This window comes from Lampetra fluviatilis, chromosome 19 (genome assembly GCF_964198595.1).
Source record: "Lampetra fluviatilis chromosome 19, kcLamFluv1.1, whole genome shotgun sequence".
Taxonomy (NCBI): Eukaryota; Metazoa; Chordata; class Hyperoartia; order Petromyzontiformes; family Petromyzontidae; genus Lampetra; species Lampetra fluviatilis.
Window position 1 is genome coordinate 13,839,081 of NC_136293.1, and position 13,299 is coordinate 13,852,379.

Consider the following 13,299-nt stretch of genomic DNA (forward strand, 5'->3'; position numbering starts at 1 on the left):
CGGTAGAATACGAATCGTCCAAAAACCAGTGTGAAAATGTCTTAAGATTTCAATGCATGAATAAGAACATTTACAAATTTCGTCACTACTGTGCTAGGTTTGATTACATTTGAAATGGTGTTACCAGTTCTACGCCTGCTATTACAAACACGTTGTTGTTATTATTGCTGTGATAAATATTGTTGTAAATAATGCTTATTCTGCATTCAGTTGTGTTTGCTTTAAAAAGAAATTGCATTCGTCCATGAGAATGCTGCAATGTTAACCAGTCATCGTGGCAGTGATACATCCACACGAATGCATTGTGTTGCAGGTCCATCCTAGCACAACAGTGCACAGAACTGTGTGTGAGTTCAAACCTGACAGTCGTGTCAACTTTGGCAAAGAAAAGGTCTTTGTGGGGGCGGAATTCCTGACTCCAAACGCCATCGATTTCTCCACCGTCTTCTCAAAATTTGACCTGGTGTCAAATGGTGCCGTGTTTTCCACTGTCATAATGATCGTTCTGCTCTACTTGTTGGTTTTATTGTGGGCAAGGAAGGCGGATGAGAAAGATAATGAAAAGGTACAAACTCCACGGCTTGTTTAATGTGCTTGATAACTATCAGAACAGTTTCGATGTCTGTATTTGCCTGTGACCAAGTAACCTGGAATGCACGCAACCTCGTCTCATCTCGGAAACGAAGCAGAATCGAGGCGGCTGCATGTTGCTTGGATTGGTGACCACAGCTCTCCACGTAGCCCCACAAGCCCCACGGCGATGTGGCACCACATTGCCGTGGGGCTTGTGGGGCTACGTGGAGAGCAGAAAGCTTCTCGACTGGCACATCTCCACTTCCATCATCCACCAGGCCACAATAACCGTCACGACACACACTGGGGTGTGGGGAGGCCCTTAATCTGCAGTGGATTAACTCAAAGCCTGGACATGTTACACGCACTTATAGCTGAGATATCCAATGATTTAAGTACCATACATCCATTAATCTATCGGTTATCTGTGCGAATACTTGACTAATGGATAAAGTTAATATAGTTATCAAAAAAAAGTGTCACCGCTAGCCCTGGAGCTGTGGTGAACTAGAGTGACATTGAAATCCATGTTGCCTCGTCACATAAGTTTGATATGCATTACTTTCACCAATTTTTACCCAGTGTGGCCAAATATACCATTCTCAGAATCAGAATATTTATATATCCTGGAGCAATCCGATGTGCTATAAAGCACTTTTTCAAAGATGTCCACAGATTCTTAGTATGAGACCCACGAAGTCAGATAATAAAACTAGGTTAAATTCAGGTTAGTTGGGGTTAAATATATCATCCAATGACCTCAAATAAAAAAAAATGTTACACTGGCGCAGTAAACTTTTTTTTAAAAGGCCATCTACTTTATATTGCAAACAGATGGCACAAGCTAAAAATGTTGGAATTGTGAAATGTTGAATATTAGAATATCACACATTTTAAACTTCCATTGTACTTCATGAGTCAGTTTTAAATTCCACAGGGCAAATATTTTAACACACAATGCAGCACATTGTTAATTGTCTTGCCAAATAATATGGAATTCTAGGGCTTAGAAGTAATAATATTGCTACAAGAAGGGGTTATAAAGCAGTGATGTTAGGACAGCATTTGACTCAACGCAGTTTCTCCTAACAAAAACTATGCACGCCCAACACGTTCAACATCTCTGCCCATGGTGCATGATCTGTCTCTAGATGTGTATACACTGTAATGTAATGATTGATTCCGTAGCTTAGTTGAGATATGACTCCACGTGTGACCAAGATAACCGTTGCACCTGAGCCTTTTAATCACCTGTGCCTGTAACACATTTATAACATACAATCACAAAGCTAGTGCAATTCCGACAGCATTCTACAGGACGTGACTTGATGTGCGACAATGTAATAATTATCATCAGCTCTAGTTAGTCCCTTGCAAGATGAATGCTTCCCCAAGCCACCACGATCCTTCACGGTCCTGCGATTCAACACACCACGCAGCAGCTGTACTCCCTTCCTGTGCCTGCCACGCGGGGTTTATTCTCGACCGCCAGTCGTCCTGTCCAAGCGGAGTTCTTTTCTTCAACAGTCAAAATTACGTCTCTAACCTGCATGTGTTCTCCAATCCATGTGTTCCTCATTATGTCACTCAATTTAATCCCAAGAATGCCATCTCTGCATGCTTCTTTGCACACGTTTGACCTTTAGTCCCATCTTTTTCATCAGTGTCCATGTATCTGTTTCGTATGTGATAGCAGGAATGTGTCCAGGTAATGTTTGAAAGACATTGCCAGTCGGTGCTCATTGTCGAGTTGAGCTTCACGAGAGCACTCCATCCACTCTCATCCACCACCTCTTTACTTCATCACATTCATATCCGTCCACTTTAAATAAGTGCCCAGGGTATTCATATCCTGGCGTGTTTCAAGCCGCGTCTCTCTGATGTATCTCTCGCAGTGTTTATATAATGTGTTGCACGTGATGTTTTGCTCGGCTCTGATATTTAACGTACAAAACAACTTCCTCCTCGCAGAATACGATTTTGTGCCTTTTTGATGAAACGGACAAGTGCTCGTGTAAACTGCTCCTCAGAATCTCGACAAGCAACAAAGCAAGCGGTCGTACAACGTCGCCTGTTTCTTTCATCCTTTATTATGCAAAGTTTGATTCTGGAGTTTGTGAGCTGTCCCACCCATTGCTAAAGGTAACCACGTTGCTCATTACAAATGTATACAGTGAATATGACTACAGTACTTTTGTATCACTTAACAATGTCAAAACAATGTGGTTCATATTTTGATTACGCTTTTAGGTACACCGTTATGTAAAACAAAAAATAACCTCTCTACATCATTTGGATTTTGTAAAAAAAAATAGTGGAAAACCTGGGGTCATTTATACCATCAATACTTTGCATGCTTTTACCGAGTGTGAAACTGTTGTGCTATCACCAGGAATTCAAGAGGAAGCAAGTGTACAACTTCATATTCTCAATGCCACGCTGCAGCGGCAAGCCCACGTGCATGAGAATCTGGCTGGGCTGTGACGGCCACACCGTCCCCTGGAATGTCAGCGAAGTTTCTGTTTTGGATTTGCAAAAAAGAAATGTGTGAGATACATTGTTTGGCCTTTTATATCACCAAGTGCTGTTTTAATTGTGTACAGTATAACAATCATTCTTTATGCTTGTATTATAATTTATTGACAACTTTCTCTTCGTGAAAGGCATGTGATTATCTACTGCAGTATGCATTTAGTCTGCAAACACTCAGTGTTGTCACTTGCGGCTTTGTTGACCACACAAGAAGAAGGGTCACGATACGGCTGTCAGCGTTAATGATTTTGCCTGAAAATTTGTCCAGTAACAGACTCATAGAAGCTTGTGTTGGAAATGTTTTGTTGAATAGCTGCACTTAACCATTTCATTATTTACTTACATCCCTTTGCCAATCCACTGCTGGATGAAGGCCTCCCCATGCCATGTAGGGTTTGTTTGACCATACTTCACCCTTCTGGTCCGTGCTGGTTTGTGAAAGGGGTGAAGTGATGGTGACAGCATAACCGGGATATAGGTTGGGGCGGGGGGGGGAATAGAATGATATCTTCTGCATATCATATCCATCCTGTATAATAATTTACATTTATTTGTAAGGCGCCTTCCACTAATGTCCACCACAGTGGGAAATAGAATTGTTGAATCAAATCACAAATCCAAATCATGATAATTACTTGAATTGTGGAAGTGAATCATTATTCCTTATATGGTGCATTTTAGCAAGTAGCTCTTAACATATACAACTGTATATTAGTACTACATGAGGAGCCTCAAAGTGTTGTGTGAGTGATGAATATCGGTATACTTGCACCAGCAAATGTGAAGAAAGCATCACGGCCTCTGCAAATACAAAACATCTCAGCCAGCTACCCAGTGGAAGTTGCCACTCAAATGTCTAGAGGTGTAAAGATTGTTTGACATGAAGAGATGGGCTGCGTCAATCAAAAATATGTGATATTGACTGTGCCTGATGCAAGCGATTGCGCTCAACAACAATGTATGACCACCAGTAAGTGTGCCAGAATTGCGGGAATATCTAGCATAGTTCAAAATGATCATCTTTTCTGCGTGGTATAATAAATGCATTGTTTAAAAAAAAGATATTGACATTTGAAAGTCGGATGTTGCACGCTGTTTTTGCCAGGGACAGGTAATTATCGCCATGTATTACTTCGTACAATGTTTTTATTTCAGGTATACCTTCCGTGACAAGATGTCCACGAAGACAGACATCACCATTGGACTGAGCGGCAAAACGCTCGAGGTGGCAGACGACTCCACGCATTTCTCCAACCAGAAGTTGGCCTCGCACGCCGTCAAGACCAATTTCACAGAAGGGCACCTGTGGTCAGTTGAAGCCCACCACTTCTGTAGAGATATTTTAACCTATTGATTGACTGATGCGCAATATATCTAGACTCATAACACCAAAGCGTGTCCATGCAGGTATAGTCTGTTATTAAACATATATTATGGGCAGTGTGAGCTCCATCGATACAATTATGCACACACCTGAGTGTCATCCCTCTAAAGCTCCACATGTCTTCAATGGCTTCAAAGATTACTGCAGCAACAATAAATGTTACTGCCGAGGTTGTCGCGGTTGTGCTGTGCAGCTCTCCGATGTGCTCTCTGGCTGCACCACGTGCTACGCAGCACGATGTCCGACGTTTCTCTGGAGAGCTTCGTCTTGCCGAACAACACTTGGAGAAACTCTGAAACACATCTGCGAGCTAGCCAATGCCTATTGCTTAGTCACATTTGTTAACGTTCGTTGTAGGTATTCTGTCGTCCTTCGGCCATTCAAGACGAACTTCTCCCGCGTGCATCGCATCTCCTGCTGCGTCACGCTGCTCTTCCTCATGATGATCGCCAACGCCATGTGGTTCGGCAAGAAGCAAGCGGCCAGCGAGGCGGGTGGAGGGGTCGCGGTGGGGCCGCTGTCTCTCACCGACGTCCTCATCAGCCTCTTCAGCAGCCTGGTGGAGGTGCCCGTCAGCCTCGTGGTCGTGCTCATATTCCGCAACAGCCGCTCGGGGAGCGAGCGGCCCCCAGGCCAGAAGAGCTCCTGGAGGGGCCCTTGGCCGGGTGGCTGCAGGTTCGTGGGATGGGGCCTCATCGTCCTCGCTGTCCTCAGCTCGGGCTTCTTCACGATTCTCTACAGCATGGAGTGGGGCCCGGAGAAGGCCAACCGCTGGCTCGTTCGATTCCTGACGACCTTCCTCATGTCGGTTGTGTTGATCCAACCGGTGAAGGTGAAAGGACAAAGTCTGGCGTTGAGAATGGCGTGTGTTCGTTTGGTCACTCGTGAGTCATCAAGTGCGGACGATCAAAACTGATTGTGACCTTTTGTTTCTGAAAGACGTAACCGATTTTATTTGTAATATTTGTTTCCATTTTCGTCTTATTCAGGAAGTCGATATCAATGTTATCTCAGGGATAATATTATTTTCTAATTTTTAACTGAAATATTTAGGTTGCTTTGTTGCACTGCCTCTCTTTTAAAAATATGTTAAACCATGAATATAATAATTATACTCACTGTTAATTGTATTTAGAACTTCTTTTTGTGTTTAATTTGTTGTCCTTCCTCCACACCTTCGATTAGCACGGTTGGCTATGTACGGTGTGAAAGAAGTTCCACATACAGACAGACATTATAGTAACTGGTACAGTAACTAGTGCTATGTATTTTTTTGCAAACGTAATTTTAGAAATCATTTTTAAAAAAGTAGTTAAATGAACGTTCATATTTTTATTCATACAGAACGGAACATTGAAAATAGTTAATTGCCAATCTTGCAACAACAAAATAGAGATCTGAATATTGTGATCTGCAAGCTCTATGGGAAGTTTCAGAGCGTTAGGTTTTTGTATATTCCGTGTAAACATGGTAATTGTGCTCAGATGGACAATTTCCCAGGCGTAATTAAATTTGGTCCTGCACTTAATTTGGAAAAAAAAACAGGTTTGAGAATTAACTATCGGTGTGGCTGTCATGCAACAAACATGATTCTCATTAGCAGAGAGTGAAGGAATGGTCTCTGTAGATATGAGGTCACATAAATGAATCTCAGAGGTATCTCTCTGGTATCCACTTCTGTGGGCTGTTCTCTAACACCGAGGGTTGCACTCTTCCGCGAGAGATCCGAATCCATTCCGTATCTGCTTGCCTGATGCCGCCAGCACAATTGGAGGCACAACATTGCAAAATAATATTTCAAAAATCTCAGGCATGGCAATAATTGGCCTATTGGTCCCCTTAAAGTTACATGAGTAGTTTTTTTTCTTTCCTGCTGCCAACAGATTATTGTCTTTGCAATCATCAAGTTTATAATGTGGAAATGGAAGAAGGGTACACTCAAAGAGGAGATGTTAAGGCCCTTCTCTGAGCATATTGAAATCATCTACAACTCTGGTCTCAAGGAACCAAACACCGGACAAAAGCAGTGTAAGTAAACAGTCGAACTAATTCGAGCGTGTGCGCGTGTGTTTGCTTGTGCAAGGATAGAGACGTTGCTAACTGCACAATGAATCTTTATTTCTGCAACTACGGCGAGTGATATATACGTAACGAATCAAATAATTTCACTTGCAAAATTAATCAATGTCAACATCGCTGTCTTATACAAAACAGAGAAATATAGCAACGCCGCTTAATTATTTAACTTTCTCACCCACTCTTACTGGACATGTGTAAAAAAAAAGAGCTTTATGACTCATCAGATTCCTCCAGTATAAATAAAGATTCTGATTCTGTTTCATGTCCGTCTACAAGCGACAAGCTTGGCAATATCACTGAGGGACATCAATGAAGATGGCGTGCAGGTCATGGGAGACGTGGGGCCCGCGCCGGGAGACACGGCCGGGCTGCTGAGCGCACGCGACATCCATCGCTCGCTGGGGGGGCAGCCGCAGTGGTCACGCAGCGACCTGGAGGCAGTGGGCTCCTGTGCCTGAGGCCATTCGGAGCATCAAGTCTCAAAGACCTAGAGAGCATGGTGAGAGGTGACCACTTTGCCTTAAACGTGACAAAGTGATGCTTATTTCTCGGCAAAGTATACCATTTCTAATGCTATCGTAACGATTCCGCTCGTTTAACCAGCAAAGCCTGAGTCTCCATTCATACTTTCAAAAGGGTCCTTGCCCAGTTTTCAAAGCAGATGGTGATGTGTCGATCCGTGTCATCTCAATTGAGTAATGTCCAGGTACATTTCAGCATTGGGATGTTAGGCCAATACCAGTTACATTGCACGCATTTGTTTTGCCATGCAGAACAGGGAGAGAAGATTCCAACCCCACACAGAGTCAGGAGCTGAACCCAGCCCTTCTTGCAACCCAAATTATAGAGATAATAAAGTCTACACAGTGCTCATTTATTTTCAGCATAATTAAATTAGACTGCATTTGACCTCTCTGGTACTGTTTTCGGGTTACCCTGTCTGGTGTTGTTGTGTGTTGTTGTGTTGTTGTGTGGTATGATGTCTGACGTTTCGCTCTCAATGCTTCCTGAAGAAGTATCCCAACACCTGGCACAACCTGAAACCACATCAGAGAGCTACGCAGGAAATACAAAGATCCCCCGTATAGCCTGAATAGACTGTTGGGACAAGTGCTGTGAGCGAGCACCTATGACGGCCGGCACGGCACACGAGAAGGGAGGGTGGCCAGCACCACGCCCGACCGCCTTTGTCTCCCCAGTGGCGATGATTACGCACCGCACCAGGTACTAATTTGAGGCTGAATCGACCTAGGGGAGGCCCAGGACCGGTTCAGATAATCGTCACTGGTGTTGGCCGTGATCGGGAATCGAACTCGGGTCGCCGAGTTCGTAGCGCACCGCACTAACCACTACACTACCGCTCCCCACAGTTGTGCAGCACAAGCATGACGCCCTATAAAGAGTGACTGAGTCAGAGTACATCACAAACAAGAGAGCAGCAGGTTGATGGTTGTGCATCCATGTGTTTAATCCCTGGCCAGGGTCCACAGAGCCCATTATCCCTCTCGGGTTGGATGTTTGTGGCTGGGTGGATGTCTGAGAATTCTGCACTGAACATGATTTAGTGTTTAATGTATGCATATTTTAGTTCCATTGAAATTTATACCCAGGACATCAATATAAAACAGTATATTTGTTCAGCACATGCACACTTCACAGTTGAATATCCATGCACTTTTATTTAATTTCAGCATGCTTGTGTTTTTAAAAAGGCTTATCACCCACAAATATAAATATATTTACTACGTCAAATTATAAAAAAAACACAGATTATGTGAAGGTGACTACGTATATATTGGCATAAAGTACTGCATTATAATAACTTGTGTTATGTGTACTCTTCTCTAAAATGCTGTACTTAGATCGCAATAAGACATAGCCATTGCTGATGTTCTCATTGAAATGTTTCATATGATGGTCAATCTTTTGCCATGTTAACTGGTTTCAATTATTTGGCCCTGATGAAAATGCAGAATGCTGTCTCAACTGTTGTTGTAGGACCAGGGGAGGCTCCAGGAAATCATTGAAGAAGTGGCACATCAAGGCACCATCAAACAGCATTGACAAAATAAATAAAACTGCGCTGAATTTTGATGCATTCCAGAATGTTTTGCCAATGATCCCCAGTGGAGGAGAAAAATAAAAAACATCTAGTTCCCAAAAGTTCCCAAGACATGAAAAAATATCTGCAGCTGGTAAAGACGTATTTAGCATTTGCCCACATACTGGTGGACTTTAAAGTATTTGAAATAAAAACAATACAGGGTCCATCCTTTTCCCACCATCCCTTTACAAGCAGTAGGAATGAAAGTTGGCACACATATTGACTGTTAAGAAAAGTTAAGAAATCTAAATGGGCTTGGGCTTGGCGCTACGCAGGAACGGACGCAGGCTGGTGACGCAGGCTAACGATGGAGTGGATTAGATCCATGGGCACGCACAACCGCAGAGATGGAGCGATGAAATCCTCCCGTGTGTGGCCACTCGATGGATTGTTGCAACGCAAGATCGTGAGAGATGGTTACAATATGAGGAGGTCTTCGTCCAGCAGTGGATCGATCACGACGGATGACGACAATGCTTTGTTTAACGGTATATTGTTTAATCTGTGGAATGTTGCAATATAATTAAAGTGTCCCCATCACTGCGTATAGATAGCTGTATCACAACTCTGATCATGTGATATTAGGAGATCAAATACAGGGAGAAAAAAACCATCAGCAATACTATATGTATGTTAAAGTTGTTACATATTATTCATAAAGACATACAATTTGTAGAAACACCATTGCCAAAATGTAACATTAGTTTACCAAAATCTACAGTACCAAGTTTTGCCGAATTTCCAGGATCTCTGTGAGCTGGGAACTACCCCGTCTCTCCGATGCGTGGCTTGTGCCTCGTGGTGTTCAGCATGATGCCTTGCATCTCGATCCACGTCCTGGGAGCTTCATCAGCAACTGGATTCCTAGCACGTGAAGCAAAATGTAATTCATATAGCACAATCACAAAGACTCACCCGGTAGTCAATACATGAGCTAGGTTAAGACTTAGATTCAGAACATTGCAGACTGGGTGGACTTGATCCACAAGTACCAGCTGATCTGTGATGTTGGGTCCCAGGCACGATAGAGGGATATCATTGGGACTGCCTGGCACCATATTGCCCCTGCGACATCACCGTTAAACCAGTTATGGCAGATACAGAGCTTTATAAACTTGAGTATTGACAACATTATCATAATGTGCATGTCCTGTATTCAATGCATAGTTGATTTTGTCCTGTACTGCTGAATGAAGGCCTTCCCGTGCCGTGTCAGTGATAGGAGTTGTTTTCCCATACTTCACCACAATGTTGAGTCCAGGTAGCGAAGGAGGAGCCCAGGACTGGTCCAGGTAACACTCGTTACTGATGTTAGGTTATATAGCAGCTCAGTGGGATTCTATCGCCGTGCAAGCGTCTGGCCCTTCTCGTGAGTCAGTGTCCACACACTCCTCGCTGGGCCATTTTTAATCTCGTCCGTCTCTAGTTGTGCGCGGGAGGCATCCAGACGCTTCTCACTTCCTCCTCTCCGTCCCTCCCTGCCTCTGGCATCTCCATCTCTGTGTTGCGTCTCTCCTCGTTATTACCTCCCCCATGGTTTGAAAACTAAACTATTTTTTATTTGACCAGTTAAAGCCCACTCAACTGAAAAGCTCTTTTTCAGAAGCGACCTGGCCACAAATGATAGCTCAACGAAGTAGTCAAATACTCTTAAACATATGCTCCTAAATGTGGTGGGGGAAACCGAAGGACCCGGAGAAAAATCCATGCGACCACGGGGAGACACGCAAACTCCAAATAGACAGCAGGAGGCGTCGGGGTCACCATCGAACGCACGACCTCCTGCGTAGCAGGCGAAGGAGTTCACATGGCGGGACCCCCATGAGCACACCTCTGAGTTCCCTGTAGTCACGTCTCTTCACCAGTTTGCCTTTCCTGATCGTCTTCATGGACAACACGTCACACAGAGAGCCGCGTTGTGTCTGTGTGCTACAGCTGCGTTGTGTCTGTGTGTGACAGCCGCGTTGTGTCTGTGTGTGTCAGCCTCGTTGTGTCTGTGTGTGACAGCCGCGTTGTGTATGTGTGTGACAGCCGCGTTGTGTATGTGTGTGTCAGCCTCGTTGTGTCTGTGTGTGTCAGCCTCGTTGTGTCTGTGTGTGACAGCCGCGTTGTGTATGTGTGTGACAGCTGCGTTGTGTCTGTGTGTGACAGCCGCGTTGTGTCTGTGTGTGTGAGCCTCGTTGTGTCTGTGTGTGACAGCTGCGTTGTGTCTGTGTGTGACAGCCGCGTTGTGTCTGTGTGTTACAGTCTCGTTGTGTCTGTGTGTGTCAGCCTCGTTGTGTCTGTGTGTGACAGCTGCGTTGTGTCTGTGTGTGACAGCTGCGTTGTGTCTGTGTGTTACAGTCTCGTTGTGTCTGTGTGTGACAGCTGCGTTGTGTCTGTGTGTTACAGCCTCGTTGTGTCTGTGTGTGTCAGCCTCGTTGTGTCTGTGTGTGACAGCTGCGTTGTGTCTGTGTGTTACAGTCTCGTTGTGTCTGTGTGTGACAGCTGCGTTGTGTCTGTGTGTTACAGTCTCGTTGTGTCTGTGTCTGTCAGCCTCGTTGTGTCTGTGTGGGTCAGCCTCGTTGTGTCTGTGTGTTACAGTCTCGTTGTGTCTGTGTCTGTCAGCCTCGTTGTGTCTGTGTGGGTCAGCCTCGTTGTGTCTGTGTGGGTCAGCCTCGTTGTGTCTGTGTGTTACAGTCTCGTTGTGTCTGTGTGGGACAGCCTCGTTGTGTCTGTGTGTGACAGCTGCATTGTGTCTGTGTGTTACAATCTCGTTGTGTCTGTGTGTGTCAGCCTCGTTGTGTCTGTGTGTGACAGCTGCGTTGTGTCTGTGTGGGTCAGCCTCGTTGTGTCTGTGTGTTGCAGCCGAAGGCGGTGGTGCAAAGCTGTAGAGCACGACACATTTCCAACATGACACACTTGCCAGAATTTAATTGCATGCCTTCAGGTTAGAGTTTATCATAAACATTCTTGCGTATTTTTTTCTAATAATCATATAATTAGGCAATTATGTTTTGCTTGAAAATGTATACCAAATGGTTGCTTTCATTGGAGTTTAAGTCAGCCTTGATTACATTAATTACAGTTTTTAAATATGAAGCCAGAGCCTGGCTTTAATTTACATCACATGTTATAACTGTACTCCATATAGGCAGCATATTTCATTTTGTATACATGCTAAACGCTTCTATCATATAAATTCGTTATTTAATAATTGTGTGGACTTGAAAATGATATTGTTTAAAGCAGTAGTTAGCAAAATACTAATAAATGTTACATTTTGAAGTTTGTATGAAATATGGTTTAAGTGTAATTTCTCCAAAGTTTTTTCGTGATTGTGATATCCACGTCATGTCATGAGATAAAGAATCCATGCAGCACTCACAAAGCAATCCACATTCCTTCGCATCAGAATACAGCCCACAAAGCAGATATCAGAGAGCGACCTCTAATCCACACAGTCGAGGGCAGCTCTGGATGTTGGAGTAATGTTCTTTACATGATGATCAATCCAATATTTTAATTCTCAAAGATGCAATTATCCAGATTAAGTGCGGAACCAAATTTAATGTGATGGTTTTTTTGTGCAGTCATCAGTGACCAGATTGAGCCCATCAGTTCACTTCACTTGAAAACCCTCAACGTAATCACAGGCAGAGCTCACTGTATCTGAACGCAGCGTTGCCAGTTCAGCGCTCCGACCTCCAAGCCACCTGGTCACCTCAAGCATGGCAATTAGTTTAACTGCTGCATTCACCATCATCATTACTACAACAAAAGCAAGCTTGCTATCATTTCAACACTGTCCAATGCAATATTCAGGCTTTTGAATGGAATTCCAAACTCCAACCCGCGTCTTTGTGGTGCTGTTGGCTCATGCGTCGTGATGGTGCCGCACGGACCTCGCCGCCAAGTGGCCGTGTGTGCAGACACCTGCCTCGGCACACCTGAGCTGGCCAACGTGCACGCCAACAGGTGCACGCTGACTCATTGTGAGCTATTTCAAAAGGTGGCAATCAGCGGCATACCTCGAGAGGCATTACGCGACGCTTGAATGTGTTCACTGAGGTGCATTTAACTCGTGAAAAGTATCGCGGAATGCACATGTCCCTTCCCATAATTTTGCTTTTGTTATTGGCAAATCCATGACATAGTTGAATGAAACTCATCAAAACATCAACAGGCCGATGCACACATCTACTTCATGAATGTTAAATTACAAACCAGCCACAGTACGACTATGGCCTTGCAACCGAAACTATGGACCATTTAGTAAACCACTGTAATCTCCACTCCTTCAACGTAGGAATAGCAGTCACAGAACATGGACTATCTCCTGAAGTCCTTTCGTGGCTAGCAGACCTCAACATTGTCATTGAGCCCCTAAACAGCTTGCCACCAGCAAGTATATACAGTAATACTGTAATGTCATTATACATCCGTCTCACTTGTAGCGTATTCATGTCGTGGCTGCTTTCTACTCATTACACGTTTAGCATCCTGATATCCTCACTACGTGTGCGTATGTCGAACTTATTTCGCACCGTACAGAGCCAACCATGCTCATCTAAACACAAAAACGACTTCTAAAAAATTTTGTTTTCAATGTAGATTTAAAAGTGCATAGCTCAAGTGGACTCCGAAT

At 44.0% G+C, this 13,299-nt stretch overlaps 1 protein-coding gene across 1 annotated transcript; it reads left to right on the forward strand.

Moving 5' to 3' along the window:
* The first annotated feature begins 410 nt into the window (after positions 1 to 410).
* On the forward strand, positions 411 to 8,788 carry LOC144937711 (polycystin-1-like protein 2). The gene is made up of 8 exons (XM_078865150.1): positions 411 to 565; positions 2,545 to 2,715; positions 2,966 to 3,120; positions 4,261 to 4,413; positions 4,847 to 5,321; positions 6,373 to 6,517; positions 6,845 to 7,067; positions 8,567 to 8,788. The coding sequence occupies exons 1-7, from the start codon at positions 497 to 499 to the stop codon at positions 7,024 to 7,026; spliced, it is 1,350 nt and encodes a 449-aa protein (XP_078721276.1). The 5' UTR covers positions 411 to 496; the 3' UTR covers positions 7,027 to 7,067; positions 8,567 to 8,788.
* Positions 8,789 to 13,299: the final 4,511 nt, after the last annotated feature.